This window comes from Schistocerca americana, chromosome 4, assembly GCF_021461395.2.
Source record: "Schistocerca americana isolate TAMUIC-IGC-003095 chromosome 4, iqSchAmer2.1, whole genome shotgun sequence".
Lineage (NCBI taxonomy): Eukaryota > Metazoa > Arthropoda > Insecta > Orthoptera > Acrididae > Schistocerca > Schistocerca americana.
Window position 1 is genome coordinate 532118095 of NC_060122.1, and position 21826 is coordinate 532139920.

Genomic DNA, 21826 nt, shown 5'->3' on the forward strand with positions numbered 1-21826 from the left:
TTTTAAAAGAATAGTTGGCCATGCATTGTATAGATATGTACCCAGTAGAACAGTTTATAATGGGAGGGACCCTCTGTGATATACAGTCCCTATAAAGAAAATTCTCAAGAAACAGAGACTGCTGTGTAATAAGTGTAAAGCGAAACGTAAGGTTATAGACAGAGAGATGCTAAATGAAACCCATTTGGCTGTCAAGAGGGCAATGTTTGAAACTTTCAGTAACTGCTGTAGCAGAATATTGTCAAATGACATTCCACAAAATCCAAAGAAATTCTGGTCATATGTAAAGGCAATTAGTGGCACCGAAGTTAGTGTCCAGTCCCCAGTGAATATGACAAGAACTGAAATTGAGGGTAGAAAAGCAAAAGCTGAAATTCTTAACTATGTTTTCAAATGTTCCGTTACAAAGGAAAACCCAGGAATTCTGCTCCAATTTAATCCTCGTACCACTAAAAAGATGAGTGAAATCAGTATTAGTGTCAGTGGTGTAGAGAAATAGCTGAAATCATTACAATTGAACCAAGCTCCAGGGCTTCATAGAATCCCTGTCAGATTCCTCATTGAATTGGTGGCTAAGTTAGCCCTTCTTCTAACTATAGTCTATCATAGATCCCCTGAAGAAAAATTAATAGAGGAATTTTGTTTTAAATTTGAATGTTCAGCATGCCAACATCAAAAGGCAATAGTACAGCATAAAGCACACGAGAAGGGCATTCCAGCGAGGCAGTTGTATGTGCCCCAGTGCAATGATGAGGATGGGTCATTTGAACAAATTCAGTGTCATCCTGTGAGCAGACAATGTTGGTGCGTTGATGAGAAAGGTGAAGAGCTGCCTGGTACCAGAGCACCACCTGATGTACAGCCATCCTGCAGTGGTAGGTAGAGTTTCAGTTACACTTAAGGTTTTGATATGTTTGATATATTTTTTGTAAGTTGTTTTGTGATGCTGCTTGATTGTATTTAACGTGAGATAATCATTAATAAACTTCAAATGATAATAAATGTACTACTAGGTTGCTGGTAGCATATTAAGTTACTTAAAGGTTGTGATTGTCAAAAGGAAGGTGAATTCTCTGCCAGCCAGTGACAGGATGAGAACACAAGTAAAGAAAAACTATGAAATATGTTTTATCACTGTACTCTGGCAGTTTAAAATAATTTTTAATGTGTTCTCGAAACATAATCTGTTTAAAAACTCATACATATTTTGTGCAGCTCCTGCTGAATGTCCTGAACTGGAATGTGAGCCTTGTGAGCATGGCCACCATATGGATCAGTTTGGATGCCAGACCTGCAAGTGTCGCAATCCTTGTGAAGATATCTCGTGCAATGGTGATGGAGAGACGTGTCGCCTTGTTAAAGTATCATGTATAGACAGGCCTTGTCCACCAGTACCCATGTGCTTGCCACACAAAGAGAACCCCTGTCTCTATGGACACCCTCTGTTGTTGAAAAACACATCTAAAGTGATGCAGTGTGGCCCAAATGGCTTGCAGTGCCCTTCATCACACAAATGTCATTTGAGTCCTTTTGGAGAATATGCTGTCTGCTGCCCAAAACCAAGTAAGTGAAAACAACATCATTACAAACTAGCAATTCATTTTGACAAGAAATGTATGTATGTGCAAAGCTCTGAGAAGACTTCAAGGCAGTTACATGTTTAAATACACTCAAGCTTAAAAAGAAAAATATGCTTTTATAGAAATAAGAAAAGTGTGTTAGTATAAAAGTTAAGAACAACCAAGCACATAAGAGTACGAATGGCGGACGTGATGGCTGTGAGAGAATCAGTGATTGAACTCTATTTCAGATGTAACTAGCCATCTTCATTATGTTAAAAGTTTGTTTGTGCCCATTGAAAGCAAATAAAATTATATTGAAGTGCATATCCTGCTTTCAGTGTGAACTTTTAATGAATTAAGAATTATTTTACTCTTCTTCCACTTCTTTTTTCAATATCCGTATTGTTAGTTTACATTTGGTAAACTTCTTTTGTTTATATCTTATTAATATTAAGCCTCTGTTCCAGCCTTTAGTCTTTATTTGAGCACCATGTATTTCCTTATTCTACAATATGTTGTGAATCTTCCAGTCTGTAGTGAGCAGAAATAGATAACAGGTGTTTGTGATAATAATGCAGCTTTGTGCAGTGCTATTTGTGTTTTCTGAAGGTACTTTGCCATTGTTTTGATCTTCGTATTGTAGATAATGAATGTTGACATATTGTCTGCCAAGGATCAACTGATCATTTTACTAACAGCAACGCTATACTCCCAGGCAAATCTCAAATATATATCTAGGAAGTTTACTCTTTTTTCATGCTGTTTAATATTCCTGTGAATGTACACCAGATTTTATACAAAACTTTTTTGCAAATTTTTCTCATATTTAGACAGAAAAATTTTCCACTATCAACCATGATTTGTCTGTTCTATTAATGATACAAATGTTTTCATACCTTTTGTTGTTCTAAAGTTTTGATCGTTCACTTGTGGTTCCAAGTGTAAATGGATTCTTGTCTTCATATCATCCATTAAATAAAGATGACCATTTACTGAGTTAACATTTCCTAAATTGTAGCAAACCTACTTGCTGCTGGTCATCCAAGTTCTCTGGAACTGTATTCTATGTTATTTTGCTAATAGTTTTGTAATTTTGTGGTGATTACAGTTTTTACGATGTCTCACCATTTGTGACAGCTTCTACTGGGGCAATGAAACTTTTTTGACCTTTAAAGATTATTGAATTGCAGACACTGTCCAGTCACATTAATGTGACCACCTGTCAAAAACCAGAATAACCATATTTTGCAGTGCAGACTGTGAAATACATTCAGAAAAAGTGTCAGTGAAGCTCCAGAAGGACAGAGCTGTGGATACATACCGACTTCAGTGCTGTGTCCAGCTGTGCTAGGTTACCCAGTTGAGGATCCTTGGTGTGAACAGCCTGATTGAGGTGGTTTCACAAATTCTTGATTGGGTTTAAATGTTGGGATAGAATGATAGGAAGAAAATTAGATCAAATAAAAGAGTCAGTATGATGATGAAAATGACGTGACAGAGAATTAATAAAACAATTAAACCAATTAATTGAATAAAAATAATAATCAGACTCTTTTGATTAGATGTATAAATAAAAAAAATTGATAGATTTAACCAGATTTGAATCTACAACATTTTATCCATCAGACTTATATGCTACCCATTGTACAACACCATAACTTATAGTGACAGTATTGGGATTGTGGGGACGCAGTCACAGTGGTGTATTCAGGCCTTCAAAAATTCGGCTAAATGCAATATCATGTGAAGCTTACCCAATGTAAGCCAATCTCTGTGATTATGATAACTGTATAAGTGACGCTGAATTGTGTACTGTGCAGAAGTATGCAGTAGTGTTTGGTTAGTAATGTGTATGAACTGTATTTCATTACCTTTTTGTCTCTCTCTCTCTCTCTCTCTCTCTGTGTGTGTGTGTGTGTGTGTGTGTGTGTGTGTGTGTGTGTGTGTGTGTGTGTGTGATAAAATACAAAATAAAAGTGCCAGACCCATGATTCAGGGTCCAGACACATTGAGAAAGAATGCCAGACTAGGGATTGGATATGAACTAACCAATTATTGCGGCAGTTCGACTACAGCAAACAGTTCAGACATGATGTCGAGCGCTCTGATTGGAGGAAACCAGCTTCAGTGTGCGAACTGATAACTATCAAGTAATTTTAATCAGATTATAGTGCTGCCACCTTCCATCTGTGAGTGGGTATTGCACATTATGTTGAGCATCAGCAGTGGTCACATTAATGGAACTGGACCATGTATTTTCATGATTTTAACTGATATCAAGCCTTTCCACATGTTTCTAATGAGCTGTATTTGTTACACATGTCTAAAAATGTTCCTTATCCTCCAAACAAATGACAAAAATCATTTCATGTCATTGTAAAATTGTAATGCTTGATAGACAATAGAGATGCTATATGTACCATTTTGAGACTGGAGGCAGAGGAGTATTTAATTGCCTGAGGTTATTTCAACGTTATACAAACAGTAAAATAACTTTTATGTAAAACAGGTGGTGATAAATTATTTTATTTCTTATTTTACATGTCCTAGATGCAGGTACATGGAACAATAAAAATACAATACAATAAATAAAAATACAATACAACAATACAAAATAATAAAAATAATAACAAAATTCTATTAGATGGACCATAAACTCCAGAATTCATCTGGCCTGATGAGCTTATCACTTGCTGCTTATAGGTCTTCTGTAGTTAAAGGATCGGGCAGGTTTCTGCGGACCAGGTGATGTTGACAGTCCTGTTCCCAGTAGATTTTGTGTCTTTCCATGTGTAGAGTTTCATCAAGCCAATGCTACATATTCTGCTGCAGAGAAACATCATACCAGGGCAGATGTACGGAGCATGTTTTTCTGTGAGCCCCAGGTGGTGCTAGTAAGTTTATGTATGATGTTGTTCTGGGCAGATACTTTTAGCTTTGTATCTTCACAGTGACCTTTGAATTGAGACTAAGGTACTTTGGAGTATTGTAGCATGTTGTAATTAGGTATAAGTACAACATGACCACTAGACTGAACACAATTTTATTTCATGGAAGCATTAACAACTCACACACACACACACACACACACACAGACGCACAAAGTTTGAGGTACTGTATGTGGATAACTTAACACTATCACACACACTATGCACAACTGCATTCCTCCTGTCTTATGGAGATTATGGATTCTTGAGACATCCTTGCTGGGCTCTCGGTAAGATGGCATGCTGCAGCAGGAGCATACAGTCTGAAGTGCTTCAGGCATGGACAAATTCTGTGCCTACCTTCCCGTGTCAAACCATATGGCAACACTGGAGATGCTGGGGCTGTTTCCATGTCAACCACAGGCATCGGCTCTTGTGACAGTGTTTGTTGTGTTGTTGATACTGATATTAGCAGTTGCTCAGGAATGGGTGACAGAACCCCTGATGATGGTGGGTGACGGAACCCCTGATGATGGTGTCGGAAGCAATGAAGGAACTGCTGGTTCGGCCACGAAGGATGGATGCCCTCTCCCACAAGGGAGTAGAACTGGCAGCAGCAGGTGATGGGATGCCTGATGTAGACAGGCTCAGAAGCAATAGTGTGACATCAGGGGGCACCCGGCTGTCAATGCGAAGGCAAAGCTGATCATGGTGCCTTGAGGAGAGGGCATCCTCCTTGTCGATGTTGGAGGGATGTCGCCCTGGTATCTGGCGATAGCAGCTGGAATCCATTTAGGGCGACGTCCAAGCCTCCGGGCTCTTCTCTCCAAATGGCGTGAAATGGTATGAGGAGAGAAACCAACCTAAGGCAATGTCAGACGAAGAGTTGGCAACATTCGTTTTCAACATTCTTTTTCATATGAGTTTTGAACATTTCCTCTAGACATTCCACCTCACCATTAGATTGTGGATGGAAAGCGGAGCAAGGATGTAACACATACCACAGGCATCATAAAATACCACAAACTCTTGTGATGAAAACTGTGGACCATTATTGGATGCTAACATTGTGGGCAAGTCTTTTAGTGAAAAAATTTTGGTTAAGGATACAATGGTGGCAGTTGCAGATGTGGAAACGTAGTGAATGACGTACTGAAAATGAGAATATGCATCAACGATCAACAGCCAGTATGCACTGAGAAAAGGGTCAAAGAAATCCACATGTATACCATCCCATGCATGCGACGGCATTGCCCAAGGAGATGACAATGCCTGTGGAGCTGTTTGTTGATTCGTAAACTGTGTGTAACATCACCATCCAAGCCTTGCCAAATCACATGTCGACACGCATCGCGTTTGTGTGTGATACACCCCAAGATGCGCCTGTAATAAATGGAGAACCTCAGAACAAAACAGTGATGGGATCACTATCTAAGGGGCTGCATGGTCTGTGTCTAAAAGCAGAACACCATTCACAACAGGGAATTGATTTGAAAGATGTAATAATTAAGAGGGGGCCAGACACAGGAGAAGGTGGTGAATATGGCTAACCATGTTGTACGAATTTCATGACCTTCCACAAAATGGGACTCAAAGCTATAGCCTTTGCCATCCATGTGCTAGTTACTGGAAAACCATCAACCATCTGCTGTGTGCCAACATAAATGTGGAAACAGAGCAATTCTTCCTGATCAAATTCTGGATGTGGACCGGTCGGCAGGCAGGACAAAGCATCAGCATTTGCATGTTGATCTGTAGGATGGAAATGAATCTCACAGTTGTAACACGAAAGGCAAAGAGCCCAACATTGAATGTGATGTGCCTCTTTATCTGGTAATGACGAATAAGGAATGAATAAGGAAACCAATGGTTTTGTGATCAGTGATCTAGTGGAATTTGTTACCAAGAGAATAACGTGGAATTTCTTCACAGCATATAAGATGGCTAAAGTATCATTTTTGAGGCATAAGCTATAGGCTGCAAGGAGCCATTGGGATATCTATGAGCCAGTACCACCGCTAACCCCTACTGGGAAGTGTCCATCCCAGGGACCAAGTGGGCACCTCATTGGTATGTCTCTAAGCAGGGCACAGACTGCACGATCTTCAGGGTGGCAAACACTGTTTCACAATTCAGCGACTGGGTCCCTTTGTGCAACAATGCATGTAATGGTTGCACGAGTGTCGCTGCCCCAGGCAAAAATTTGTGGTAGTAGTCGAGTTTGCCAAGAAAAACCTGAAGTTCCTTGAGTAACATAGGGTGTGGAAGTGACACAATAGCAGAAATGAGTTGATGAAGGGGTCTGAGAATGTTGCAGAAACTTCAAAGTGAAGATAAATAGTAGAAGGTTGAAAAAATTGCACAATTTTTCTAAATTGTGCTTCAAACTGGCTGCTTGGAGGACAGAAAAAGAAGAGTATGGAGATTTTGTAAATGTTCCTCGTGGAAGCACCAGAAACTACAGTGTCATCCAAATAGTTTGCGCAACTCAGTGTCAGTGGTGTAAGTTGCTCCCAAAAAGCATTGAAAAATAGTGGAAACGCTGGTGATTCCAAAAGGCAACCGCAAGTATCGGTACAGTCCAAAAGAGGTATTGACAACTAACATATGTTGTGACTCTGTATCTAAAGGGAGTTGCAAATAGGCATCCAACAAGTCTATTTTTGAGAAATATTTACCACCTGATAACTCTGCAAAGAGTTTGTCTGAGCACAGTGTCTGTGAGGCGATCTAATTTATCTTAATGACTTGTTCCCTGAGTGCCACTGGAACCAGACAGGCACAGAAAAAATGGTGTTGAGCAGAAGGTTCCATGGTAAGGTGCACATCAAAATTGTTAGCATATTCCAATCCAGGAGAGAACAAAGAGGAAAACTCAGAACGTAATGCATCTAACTGTGCGTATGGCACTTGTTCAGACACTAAATTAACTTCATCTGAAAATGTAAAAACCAAACAACTTAAAAGCATCCCAAAAGACTCTCTGTACATGTATTATCTGCAACAAGAAATGTAAGTGACCAGACTACTGACTTGTAGGTCAGGGGCAGAGAATTGGCTGAGAATAGGGATAAACTGTTTATTGTAATTTACTAACTTTTGTGACCCAGGGAGAAGAGGAGGAGAGTCCAAGTCCATATAAGTTTATAAGTGTAACAAGGTCACCACAGCTCGTGCATCCACTTGGATGTGCAGAACTTTACAAAAAACCATAACATCAATGAAAAGCTTGTTTGGCACAACAGAAATAGCTGATACAATGTTTACGCCCATATCCGCAGCAGGATTGTTGTGCTGAATTTTTGCATTATAAACAAGCAGTGTGACCTTTTTTGTTGCAGTTATGACAGGTAGCACAGTCTGGGCACTCATGGTTAATGAAACAATAAGGGCAGAATGGGAGCATGGAATTCTTACATTGCTGCTTACTGGCCTGTTTACTTTGTTGGTGCGGCTGCTGCTGGGAGTGAGGCCGGCCACCTTGATGCTGTGATCGTGTGCAGATCGTCACAATCATTTCTTCCCCCCTGCAAACTAACTGAAGCATGGTGTGGAGGAGAGGGTTGGATTGCTGATACCTTACCCCATGACTCACCTTGGTTAACTACAGCTCGAAACACCTCGGACGACTGTGCAATAGCTAAAACCTTGGAGAGGAATGGATTTTCGCACTGAAGGGCTGCTCTTGCAGCTCAGGATCTGGAGCTAAATGAATGGTAGCATTGCTCACCATCTGATCAGCATATGGCTCTTTGTGCACTTCAGACACAAAATTATGACTACTTAACCCATGGAGTTCAGCCACCCATGCTCATTAGGACTTATGTGGTTGCTTCTACAGTGGTAAAACTCAGCCTGGAATGTAGTAATATGGCTGCACTTGTAGTATTATTTTGAAAGAAGTTCACACATTTGGTAAAAAATTAAGAAAATGTATCCTGCAAATGGGTGAGCTGACATGGGACTTGATACATTCTGGATGACACCCATGAAAGGTACAAGGCATGACATAAAATAGTGTCAGTAATTCCAAAAGCATGACAGTGTTGTTGCAGACATTTCTTGTAAGCATCCCATTCCTCAGTGGGCTTATCTTATGTAGAAAAGGGAGGCTGATAAACCATGGGGGCTGTGGAGGGCAAAACAGCAGGTGACGCAGACTAGAGAACATACCGACTGGACAAAATAGAAGACAATGATTGAAGTATGCAAGTTTGATTGTCCAGCACCTGTGATTGGTGGTGCAACATTGTGCTGAATGATTCTTGCTGTTCGACCAACTGATGTAAAATTTCCTCCATAATACCATCGGCCATTGTGAGAATAAACGGAGGACCGTCAGAGTAGAAATTTGGGTGGAGAACAGGACTACACGCGTCGCCAATCGTGTTGTAGTTATGTGTAAGCACAACATGACTAATAGATTGAACACCAGTTCATTCCATGGAAGCATTACAAACTTGAACACATATTTAAGTAACATTCAGAAGGAATCAGTTATGTACACTGAGAGCTGTAGCAATACATTTAGAGAACAGAGGCTGAGTGAGTGTAGCTCAGCTAGTCTTAAATAGACTAGTGCCCTTGGCGGGCTCTGTCAGTGATACACATCTGAGGAGCCTTCTGCAGACGACATAGCACTGCCGCACACAGGGCATTTTGAAAGTACGCACACTATCATTGCATAGTGGCACATCTGTTGGTCTCTCCAGGTAATATTAACTTCCCCCTGGCATCCCGGTTTCTCAGATGAAAGGCGCACACACACTTGCGTCTTTCCCGGGTTTGGCTTAAGGTAGTTATCAACGTAATACTATACTATACTTGCCGAGATCTTCGAGGGCTGCTGTCAGTTTCATCTCCACTTCTTCAAAGGTTTTGCCTTCAGCTGCAGTTGCTGTGTCATCAGCATAAATGAATGGTCTTGTTCGTAGGTTGATTGGTTGGTCGTTCTACAGCAAGGGTGCCAATACACTACCCTGAGGGAGTCCATTCAGGGTCCTCCATTGGGTCTTCTTCTTATGTACAGTCATCAAAAAACTTCCTGTTTTGCAGCAAACACTAGATAATATGGGTTAAGCAGTAGTCTTTTGTGACTGAATATATCTTTCTGATCATCATCTTGTGGTAGACGGTGTCGTACATTGCTGACAGATCTCCCGCTGACAGATGCCACTGCTGTGATTTGTCATCTTTCGTATCATTCTTTTATATATTGAGTCAGGTTCTGACAACAGTATCACTTCCCTTGGTGGAAACCTGACTACTCATATATAAAGTTTTGATCAGCATGTTGTATATGTGACTGAGGATAATCCTTTCCAAGAATTTATACAGTTGGTAGAGAAGAGAAACTGGTCGGAAGGGCCCAGGCTTCGAAAGCTCTAGCTGTAGCCTTGTACCAGATGTTTGGGATCTGTAATTTTGAGGTTAAGGTGTTCATTAAGTTTAAGGTCTATTGCTTTGGTATGGTCCCAAACATTGTAATTTGCTCTAGTCTTAACTCATCTAAGCCTGCAGCTTTGTTCCTTTTCATAGATTTGGAGGTTACTTCCAGTTCTTCCATGGTGAAAGAAGTACCAAGGCAGAGAGGCTACAAAACTTCCTTCTTTTGCTGCAGGTCAACGTGTTCACTAACAAAGATGTTATCTGGATTTGACTGACCATGCCATCTTCTATTGGTGGAGGAGGATGGCAGCTTTGGATCATGTATTAGTATCAGCCCCATCTTTTCAGCCCATTCTTAAAGATCTCCATTCTTATCAGTCTCGTGGTAACCCCAAGGTGTGCTACAGCAGCTGAAGTCATCCGTGATCAGATTTATTGATTGTGATTTAAAATTATAGGGTTCCACGAACTTGAACTCACCATTTGGTGGTTTGCGTACTGTTGTTATTGTGCATGACCAGACCTCAACAGTCAGGATCTCTACATAATTATCTGGGCTTAAACCTTTTGACAGGGCGTTTAGGCCAAATTTGACAAAAACAGCACTATTTTACTTTGTATGTGTTCTTTAGTGACAAGGTCCATTCCATTTACTTTTGGCGTCCAGTCTTGTGGTCCTCTGTCGTCTCCTGCATTAACACATATCAACTCTTGTAAATTTGTAATGTGCATGATTCACTTATTGAGTAAATTAATTGTAATCTGCAGATACACTTTGTAACTGATAATTTCTTCTCACTTTGCAGCAACCTTCAGTTAACATTTTAATTTTTCTGATTAGTCTAGAAGCTTTATAACAGTCAAGAATTATGTCTATTTAGTTCAGTTAAGTATCTTACCGCATTTGCTTTTTGTCACCTACAGGAGATGTGTGTTTTGAACCCAAAGATGGTTTTTGCAGTACAACTAATGATTCTAGATGGTACTTTAATGCCGAGAAGAATAAATGTAAAATATTGTTTACTTAGTTCAGTTAAGTATCTTACCTCATTTGCTTTTTGTCACCTACAGGAGATGTGTGTTTTGAACCCAAAGATGAAGGTTTTTGCAATACAGCTAATGATTCTAGATGGTACTTTAATGCCGAGAAGAATAAATGTGAAATATTTAACTTTGGTGGCTGTGGAGGAAATCAGAACAGTTTTGAATCAGAAGAAATTTGTAATACTGTTTGCCCAGGTAATTGCATTTGTTGGTCCATCACATTCTGCATTTCTTAATTTAAACATGAAGGTGATTTATCAGGCTGTACAGTAAGTTGAGAATTATACCTTTGTAAAAAAAGGGAATGGCTATTATAAACTACTTTTTATGCCAAAACTACTGTTGACAATCATTAATGATAAACTATTTGTAAAATTATGAAATAGAATTAATGGCCAGTACTTAACCTCCAAGAGGCAAAATCTTAGTATTGCTGATAGACACAAGCCAATAACCAAAGAAACTTACACATATAAAACAACTTCACTGTCTAATTACTTTCTAATGAGTCAGTTCCATGGATTACACTTGACGCAGACAGTTGAGGTACACTAATTCCATCCCGGGGGGTACGGGGTGGCGGCAGGAAGGGCATCCGGCCACCCCTTAATCATTAACATGCCAAATCCAATTAACGATGGCTGACCCTGCGGGACAAGGCTCAAGCGATAGAATAGAATAGAAATGGAATGAGCACATAGGCTCAGTTGTGGGTAAAGCAAGTGGTATATTTTGAGGAATTGAAATCAGTCTACAAAGGGGATTGCTTACAAATCACTCATGCGATCCAACCTACAATGTTGCTAAAGTGCGTAGGGCCCACAGCAATAGGACTAACGGGGGATATTGAATGTATACTGAGAAAGGCAACACAAATGGTGACATGTTTGTTTGATCTTTGTGACACTGTCACAGAAATGGTGAAGAAACTGAATTGGCAGATTCTCAAAGAGAGACATAAAGAACTGGTTTTAAATGATGACTCTAGAAATTTCTGACAACACCCTACGTATAGCTCCAGTAGAGATCATGAGGACAAGATTAGATTAATTACGGCATGCACAAAGACATTTAAACATTCTTCCTGCACTCTATACTTGAATGGAATGGGGAAAAAACCCTAATAACTGGTACAGTGGACATACTTTCTGCCATGAATTTTACAGGAATTTGCGAAGTGTAGATGTAGATGCAGCAGAGGAGTATGGTTTGGGTAAATCAGAAAGGGAAGGTAGGTCACTTGAGACCCCAGGATGAGAGGGGCTCCCCTGTTATGAGAATGAGAAGAGACAAAGGTCTGCTCATACTGTGTTACAGAAGGAAGTTTTCTTAACTTTGTTTGTGTAAGAAATCTGCAAGTGAACAACAGGGAAGAAAAAATATTTATCTGGAAATGCTACTGTCTTTTCACTTTTACAATCTTCAGCTACCATTTAGATGGGTACTTCACAACTGTGTAAACACATGGGAGTTTATCCCAAAGAAATGGTGAGTGTGCTTTAAGAGAGATATTTGCATCGTTAAGAATGTTATTCCCTTTACTGCTGGAACTCGCCGCAGTGTGTCAAGTGCGCTGGCATGCACAACACCCGCATCTGTGACAGACAATGAGAGCAGGCACCAGCTTGTGCTCACTTCGATGGGCCACATGTGGCAAACTGGCGTGGCTGCCCAGCCTTTGCCAGCGATGGCTGCACTGGAGACTAGGCACAAACTGAGAAGGAACGACAATGGCGCCGTAAGCACCGCCAAATGAAGACGCAACCGAAAGACAAGAAGTCATCTCCCACTGCTTACTGGTGGCCGGAATACCACACCAGTGAGACTGGCGTGGGGGACCGGCCGTTGACGATAGCACAGCAAGTGCTGCAAGTGCAGGAGATGCACACCATGCTGTCTGCAAAGGAGGAGGAGGTATGCAGCCAACTGTGGCAATTGCACTCACAGCTGGCACACGACATCTGTTCGAATGCCACAAGTGAAGAGAAGACACCTGCCGCCACTCGCCTTGTGGAGCAGCAGGTGGAAAACATAGTGCGATGGACACACCGAAGAAGAACACAGGTGCTGCTGCAACAGTGCTGAAGCCTATCGGTCCCAAGCAGCTCTGCTCCGGCAAGTGGGCTACCACAGCAATCAGGACACTCGGGGGTGCGACAGGGGGCTCTCATGGCCTAAACTGCAGCACACCTTGCTGCAGCACCGTAACGGACTGATCTCTTATGACGAACATATGGCTTGACGTGGTATCCACTTGCTTGATACCCACGTCTAACTTAACCCATCCTTGCATGACCTGTCGCAATCAGAAAGATTCCACTACTGGTCTTACCATCCGACCTAACTATTGCACTTGGCACTTGCCTTGGCAGTTTTTTTCCCTCTGCCCTTCAAACTACTACCCTTCATTCAACTTTTGACACAATCTATCTCCAGATAAGCACGTATTAATGGTTAACCTTAACCAGATGTATGGAAACATTGCAGTACCCACATCCTGTAAGACCTCACTTTAGTGAAAACTAACCCTTATGCAGGGATGGCAGTAGACCTTTTGTGTTGGTCACTGTGCTGGTGTGGGCGAGGAGGGGCTCCACCTCTATAGAAAGGCGCAGTTGTTAGATCAGTTACTGCTGCTACAGTGGCAGGTTATCAAGATTCAAATGAGTTTGAACGTGGTGTTATAGTCAGCGCATGAGTGATGGGACACAGCATCTTTGAGGTAGCGATGAACTGGGCATTTTCCCATATGTTCATTTCGCAAGTGTACCATGAGTATCAGGAATCTGGTAAAACATCAAATCTTCAACATCACTGTGGCTGTAAAAAGATCATGCAAGAATGGGACCAATGATGACTAAAGATAATCATTCAACATGGCAGAAGTGCAATCCTTCTGAAAATTGCTTCAGATTTCAATGTTGGGCCATCAACAAGTGTCAGCATGCGAACTATTCAATGAAACCTCATCGATATGGGTTTTTGGAGCCAAAGGTCCACTCATGTACCCTTCACAACTGCATGATACAAAGCTTTACACCCCACCTGGTCCCCTTAACACAGACATTGGACTGTTGATGACTGGAAACATGTTGCCTGGATGGACGAGGCTTGTTTCAAATTATATCTAGTGGATGGACGTGGATGTGTACGGATATGGAGACAACCTCATGAATCGATGGATCCTGTATTGTCAGCAGGGGCTGTTCAAGCTAGTGGATGCTCTGTAATGGTGTGGAGCATGTGCAGTTGGAGTGATATGGGATCCTTGATATGTCTAGATACGACTCTGATAGGTGACATACACATAAGCATCCTGTCTGATCATCTGCATCTATTGATGTCCATTGTGCATTCCGATGGATGTGGGCAGTTCCAGCAGGACAGTGTGACACCTCACACGTCCAGAATTGCTACAGAGTGGCTTCAGGAACACTCTCTGAGTTTAAACACTTCCACTGGCAATCAAACTCCCCAGACAAGTACTTTACTGAGCAAGTCTGGGATGCCTTGCAATGTGCTTTTCAGAAGAGCTCTCCACCCCCTTGTACTCTTACAGATTTATGGACAGCTCTGCAGAATTCATGGTGTCAACTCCCTCCAGCACTACTCCAGACATTAGTCAAGTCCATGCCGTGTTGTATTGCGGCACTTCAGTGTGCTTGCATGATATTAGGCAGGTATACCAGTTTCTTTGACTCTTCAGTGTATATAGACTAAACTGTTTACAGTAATTTACTCTCTGTTGTAACTTCTTATTCATAAAGAATTCTCAAGTTATATTGTTTTCTGCTGCTGTTGATATTAATCTACACTCGTCTGACCAGAAATCCTTGATTTGTTTCCATTTCACATCACTGAGCCCCATGATATCTAGATTGAGCCTTAGCATTTCCCTGTTCAGATTTTCTAGCTTCCCTGCCACATTCAAACTTCTGACATTCCACGCCCCGACTTGTAAGACATAATCCTTTCATTGGTTATTCACTCTTTTTCTCTAGGTCATATCCCCATTGGCGGTCAACTCCCAGAGATCCTAATGGGGGACTAGTCCAGAATCTTTTGCCAGTAAAGAGGATGTTGTGCCACCTTTTTCGATTAAAGACCACTTGTTCTGTGGATACACTTTGAAATTGAGTAATTATGGTAATGCAAATCCCAGGGTAGGAACAACATTTGTATGTTTAACATATTGTGTGTATAATTAGCATATTATTTGTATTTCTGCGTCTCTGGAAACATGGTATTGAAGCTCAGTTGACTATCTCTTCACATTTTCGTGATTGTGACTGTTGCTCAATGGCGTACTGTTTTACCACTTTGCTCATTCTGTTCAGTCTGTATGTTGCGACTTGCTGTCATAAGTATAACAGTATTTAAGTATAACATAATAACATAGCACAAAGTCAGTATATTAAGTATTTTAATCATGTGCTTTTCCACCCTGAATGCAAAATCAATGTGTCTAAAAACAGAAATTGTTGTTTTTATAATATCCTGACTATATTTGTTGTTATCTACTGTGGCTCCTTTGTAAAAATATTTATTTCTTAATTGTTAAATTTATTTTATTTACAGTTCTGAGTCAGTGTGAACGTCTGCGGGAGAAAAACCAAAAGATGGCAGAAATGTATAAGAAACCTACTTTCATTCCAAATTGTAATCCTGATACAGGAAACTGGGAGCCAGTTCAGTGCTTGAAGCATGTTGGTGTTTGTTGGTGTGTCAATAAAATTGGCGAACATGTTAAAGGATCACTTATACGTGGTGATTCACCAAATTGTAGTTCCCGGCAAGCTCGTAGACGAATGGATGTGGAGGAAGATACCTGTTAGTATTGGAACTGAAAATATCTCTTACATATTAATGTAGAATAAGATGATGCAATTATCAAACAATGGAAAATCCAGGATAGACTGTAACAGTATTATGAAAAGGATAGTTGCTACTCACCATATAGCTGAGGATGCTGAGACGCAGATAGTCACTACACAAACAACTGTTAGAAAGTGAGCTTTTGGCCAACAAGTCCTTCGTCAAAAATAGACAAGATGCACACACACTTTCATGCAAATGCAACCCACACAACTGTGTGAGTTGTGTTTGCATGGGTGTTTGTGCATATGTTGTCTGTTTTCAATAAAGGCCTTGTTGGCTGAAAGCTCACTTTCCGACAGTCTTTTTATTGTGCCTATCTGCAACACAATATCTTCACTATATGATGAGTAGCAACTATCCTTTTCATAATATTGATAGATCCAATTATTTCACACTCTTCCAGTACCAACCATATGCCTTTAACCTACGTTTTTCTTGGAATGAATGGAGGTACAGTGAATGATCATTTGACAACACCAGCAATGATAGTCCATTGATTAAAAATTATAGCATATTTTTATTAAAACTAGCTTCTTAGTTACTTATTAACAGTTGCTTGTATTCTACATCACAGCTAGAGGACTCATTACAACCATGATCAGAACAAGAGATTTACCTGCTTTGGCTAACCGCTGTAAAAAATAAGAAATATAAATGTATGCTGCAGCAGTCAATATGTTAGTAAATATCCTTGTACGTAATAGCCCTCTTCGAATGAAAACCCTCTAGTACTTACCACATTGAATGTAATCTCATTCACTGCAGCCGTATACGGCAAGCCATAAGCCTTAGGCGTTCACTGTATAATTGAGGTGCCGAGAACCATAAGGGCCTAAGGCAAATCATTGTCAATTGTGAGTCTAGTATTTATTGAAGTTTCTGACATCTGTTGATTTTCTGGCAAGTCAGATTTATCTGTGCTGTAAGTCGCATTGTATGTATGGACATTCACAAAATACTGTCTCACTGTTTCTTTGATATTCACTTAAATGTGGGCTTGATGACAGTGTACTTTAGATCCTCAATATTGCCAGCTAACATATTTACGCAAAATTAATATTTTTGAAAGAGGTCACTATGGACTGTAATGTGAGGAATATTAACATAATTGTTGTGCCTAATCATGTGTTATTTCCTGGATTGCCTTGGACATTAAATAGTCCTGATGAAAGGTAGATAACTAGAAAAAGTACCTTGGACCTAGAAAAATGGATAGAAAAAATAGTGCATTTTAGAGATAGAAATTGTGGCAGTAACGGTGCCAGTATGTCATTTGATTGAAAATTGATTAGAATATATATATTCTGCACAAGACTTAGCAAAATATTCCCTTGTCAAACAACTAGTCAGACTTTGTCTGTTACTATATTTATTCTACTTTCATATGGTAGAGCTGGTCATCAGTTATTAAAACTTTCCATAGTTTTGCAATGTGTTAAACATAAGGTATAATTTTTACCTTCTCTTTCACAGTGGCAGAAGAACTCTTAAGGGAAGTGTCTCAGTTAATTGCTCAAGAAGAATATATCCCAGATGTGATTGTGAATGAAGAGGACAGTATTATGTTTGAAGATGGTTTTAAAACAAGGTGCCAAGCACAGAAAGAAAAATTGTCAGGTGCCAACTCTGCATACTCGGTCGAATGCGATGCTGAGGGCAGGTAAAAAATTAGTTTAACTTACTTAGTCACTGGCTCACAATTCTGAGTTACCATACATATTCATTATACAAATTTCTTTAAATGTTTCATTTGTAAGTGATAGTACATGAAAAAAGTTGCTCCACAAATATAATTACGAAAGAAAAAGAAACAATAGAATGCGGAGATTTCACAGAAGAGCAGGAGCAAATGTATTGTAATAATTTTATATGATATTACTATAACAAGAAACCTGTGGTGGTTAGAAAATGTAAGGGAAAGAATACTCCAAACACAAGTCAAACACCCAGCAGTAAATACTATCCAATGAAGAGGATAAAATTTTCATGATTTTTAATTTATTTCTTTTTCTTCGTCTCTTCTCAGGCAGAACAGGTAAAGAAATATACCAGAATTGATTTTATGGTCTTTTAGATGAAATTCAACATACCCACTGGGTTCTTAACACTGCTGCCACAGTAAACACTGTAATATTCACCATAGCTAAACATGGAATACTACCTTTATATTATAATAGTTGTAATTTTCAGTGTCCTACATCCATGCAGCAGGTGAATTGTATCACTCTGTCCTCCTTCACAAAAACAGGTCAAATTAAAACTTTGTACTTTCTGGGACTCTAATGCATATCATTACTTTTTGTTGCCTCTCACTGATCACTTCACACTGGCATTATAGCAATATCCCTCTATCCCTAACTCTTTCTACTTTACCGATTCTTTCTGTGTTGCAAGATGAGCCAGGAATTTTTGACAAATGTTCTTTGTTGTTAGTGAAAAGAATGAGTTATTCTTACAGGTACGGTGTCTTTCATGGGGATTTTTTGAGTGATCTCTTTCGTGTAGAATAGCTATGCATGAGAAGTTAGCAGCAGAGAGATAGCTCTGGCTATGACAAAACTCCAACAATGCATGAATTGAAGATTATTTGTGATGATGAGACCAAAAACACCCTGTTAATCCCAAACAGTGACTTTTGAGTAATTTTTCTTTTCCCCACAAAAATGTGCTCTTTTATCTTTTTAGGGACTTAATTCCTTATTTTCCTATGTTACGTTTAGTTCCAGCTGATCAATTATGATATAATCCTAAAGCACAAGATTATTTTTTCATTAGTGACAAATGTGTAAATAATACCCATTAGCATTCAAAGTATTAGAGTTTGAAAACAAGGTAATTACTGACTCCTAGACTTAAAGAAACATTTAAGTTCACAAACTCATAAAAGTATTGAGCATTGTCAAAGTTTAAGTATTCCAGCACTTTTTTCATCTGTGAATATTTATTCTCAGATTTTCTCCGACACAATGTTACCCACGGAATTCAGAGAAATTTCCTGAATGCTGGTGTGTTGATGAAGCTGGGAATCAACTTCCTAATACCACTACATTTCAGAGAGGCTCAAAAATATGTCGTGAGTGTTCTTACAATGTCTATTTTTGTACACTTAATTCAAATGCACAAAATTTATACATAGTTAAGTGACTTCAAGCATAGTTTTGTGTTAAATGGTACTGATATCACCATTATTTCCAGTGCCTACGCCAGTGCAAGCTGTTGACATCACTTTGGGCTTTCATGGACATTTCAGCAGATCGCTTGAAAGCAAACTGGAAACAAAGATAGCAAAATTGTTGTTTGATATTGGTGCAAAATTGAAGGACAATGAACTAAGAATTGAGGCCCAGCCAGATACTATATTTATAAACTTTTCTGTGATTGGCAGCAGTAAGGTTGACGTGTCTTTCTTCTTGGAGCAAATGGTATGTTGACTTAAGTTGCAAGAATTACTTTTGGAGGTGGCTCTCATTTTCATGTTTTCTTGTCAGTTTGTGTTTACATGTTTATTTATACAAATGCATACTTACTTATGATTAGTAGATTCATAACTTTCTACAATGTGACTCAATGGCTTGGTTGTTGAATGTCTATGAATCCAAAGGTTCAGGATTAAATCTCTGTCATTGGTTTTTTTGGTGTGACTTATTGGTTATTTCACGTCTTACAATGATTTATTAATATGAACAATGTAGGAAAAGATAGATTGCAACTTATTGTAAAGAAGAAACTTTAAGTTGAAGACAGGCTTAATTAAAAGACACTTACACAAGTTTTTTGGCTGCAGCCTTCATCAACAAAAGAGAAACACACACCTTACATACACACAATCAACCACACCTTGCACAGACATGGCTGCCAACTTTGGAAGCTCAGGCCAGAATGCAACTATCATGTGGGATGGCAGCAGCAGTCTGGATGGGGTGGGGAAAGGGAAGGGATAGTAGTGTATGGGTGAGGAGACAAAGGAACACTGTCTGGCAGAGTGTACAGGTATTAGAATGTCAGCAGGCACAGTGACAAGAGGCTGTGGGCAGGAAGGTGGGTTAAAAAAAGGAGCAAAAAAGAGAGGAGCAGGAAAGATGGGTGGGTGCGTTGGCAGAGGACAGCAAGCAAAGAGATTGTGAGGCGAGAATGGGGAGGAGATGGTAGGACAGATGGGGTGGAAACAGTTGGGTGGAAGGTGTGGGGACAGTATGTTATCATAGGTTGGGGCTGGGCTAATTACGGGAGCAGAGAAAGTGTTGTAAGGATAACTCCCATCTGCACAGTTCAAAAAACTTGGTGGTGGAGGGAGGATCCAGATGACTCAGGTGGTGAAGCAGCCATTGCCATCAAGCATGTTGTGCCACAGGGTGGTCTGCTATGCTCTTGGCCACAGTTTGGTGGTGGCTGTTCATCTGACGGACAGCAGGCTGTTAGTCACACCAGTATAAAAAGCTGTGCAGTGGCTGTATCAGAACTGGTAAACGACGTGACTGCTTTCACAGGCCTGGCCCCTGATGGGGTAGGATAAACCTGTGACAGGGCCGGGCCATCTATGAAGCAGCCATGTCATTTACCAGCCCTGCTACAACCATTGCATAGCTTTTTATATTGGTTTCACTTCCAACCAGCTGTCCACCAGGTTCAACAGCCACCACCAAACTGTGGCCAAGATCAGAGTAGACCACCCTGTGGCACAACATGCAGCTGAGCATAACATGTTTGATATCAATGGCTGCTTCACTATTCAAGCCATCTGGATCCTCCCTTCCACCGCCAGCTTTTCCAAACTGCACAGATGTGAGTTATCCTTACAACACATTCTCCACTCCTGTAGTTATCCCGACCTCAATCTATGGTAACATAATGTCCCCACACCCTCCATCCAACAGTTTCCACCCATCTGTCTTATCATCTCTTCCCCATTCTTGTCTCCCAGCCTCCATGTTTGCCATCCTCTTGCAATGCTCCCACCCATCTCCCCACTTCTCTCCTTTTCATTCCGTTTTCCCCACCTCCCTGCCCCACAACCTCCTGATGCTGCACCTGTAGACATTCTAGTCCCTGCACACACCACCAGTAAGCGTTCCTCTGTCACCCCCACCCATACACTGCTATCCCTTCCTCTTCCCCTCCCCCTCCAGATTGTTGCAGCCATCCCACATGATAGTTGCATTCTGGCCTGAGCTGCCAGAGTTGTGCATGAGGTGTGCTTGCTTGTGGGTATGAATGGTGTGTGTTTCTCTGCCTCTCATTTGCTGGTGAAGGCTGTGGCCAAAAAGCTTTTTGTAAGTGTCTTTTAATTATGCCTGTCTGCAGTTTTACGTATCTTCTTTATGGTAAGTAGCAATCTATCCTACATTTTTGATATACCTAAAGTTTGTCTGTGGTTGGAGTAATATTATAATATTAAACTTTTATACAGGGTGATTCAAAAAGAATACCACAACTTTAGGAATTTAAAACTCTGCAACGCCAAAGGCAGAGCTAAGCACTATCTGTCGGCGAATTAAGGGAGCTATAAAGTGTCATTTAGTTGTACATTTGTTCGCCATTTCAGCCAATAAAGTTTTTGGTCCCTTTTTCTTCGAAGGTGTAACTGGACTCGGTATCTGGAGATGTTAGAGAATTGGCTGTTCCCTCAGCTCGAACAAGAAGCACAACAATTCATATTTCAGCAGGATGGAGCGCCACCACATTGGCACTTATCTGTCCGTAACTACCTGAACGTCAACTACCCGAGGCGATGGATCGGCCGCCAGGCAGCCCGTGACAGAGCACGTCATCACTGGCCTCCAAGAAGCCCTGATCTTACCCCCTGCGATTTTTTCTTATGGGGGTATGTTAAGGATATGGTGTTTCGGCCACCTCTCCCAGCCACCATTGATGATTTGAAACGAGAAATAACAGCAGCTATCCAAACTGTTACGCCTGATATGCTACAGAGAGTGTGGAACGAGTTGGAGTATCGGGTTGATATTGCTCGTGTGTCTGGAGGGGGCCATATTGAACATCTCTGAACTTGTTTTTGAGTGAAAAAAAGCC

The 21826-nt window shown here is 40.5% G+C and overlaps 1 protein-coding gene across 2 annotated transcripts in view; it reads left to right on the forward strand.

Annotated features, from left to right (window-relative positions):
- LOC124612716 (balbiani ring protein 3-like) overlaps positions 1-21826 on the forward strand; it is a 249852-nt gene that overhangs the window by 227054 nt on the left and 972 nt on the right. For both annotated transcript variants that reach the window (XM_047141072.1, XM_047141073.1), the window contains 7 exons: positions 663-875; positions 1216-1563; positions 10949-11116; positions 15500-15751; positions 17273-17459; positions 18751-18872; positions 18995-19221. In XM_047141072.1, coding sequence (XP_046997028.1) covers positions 663-875; positions 1216-1563; positions 10949-11116; positions 15500-15751; positions 17273-17459; positions 18751-18872; positions 18995-19221 — 1517 coding nt within the window. The remainder of the gene's footprint in view (positions 1-662; positions 876-1215; positions 1564-10948; positions 11117-15499; positions 15752-17272; positions 17460-18750; positions 18873-18994; positions 19222-21826) is intronic.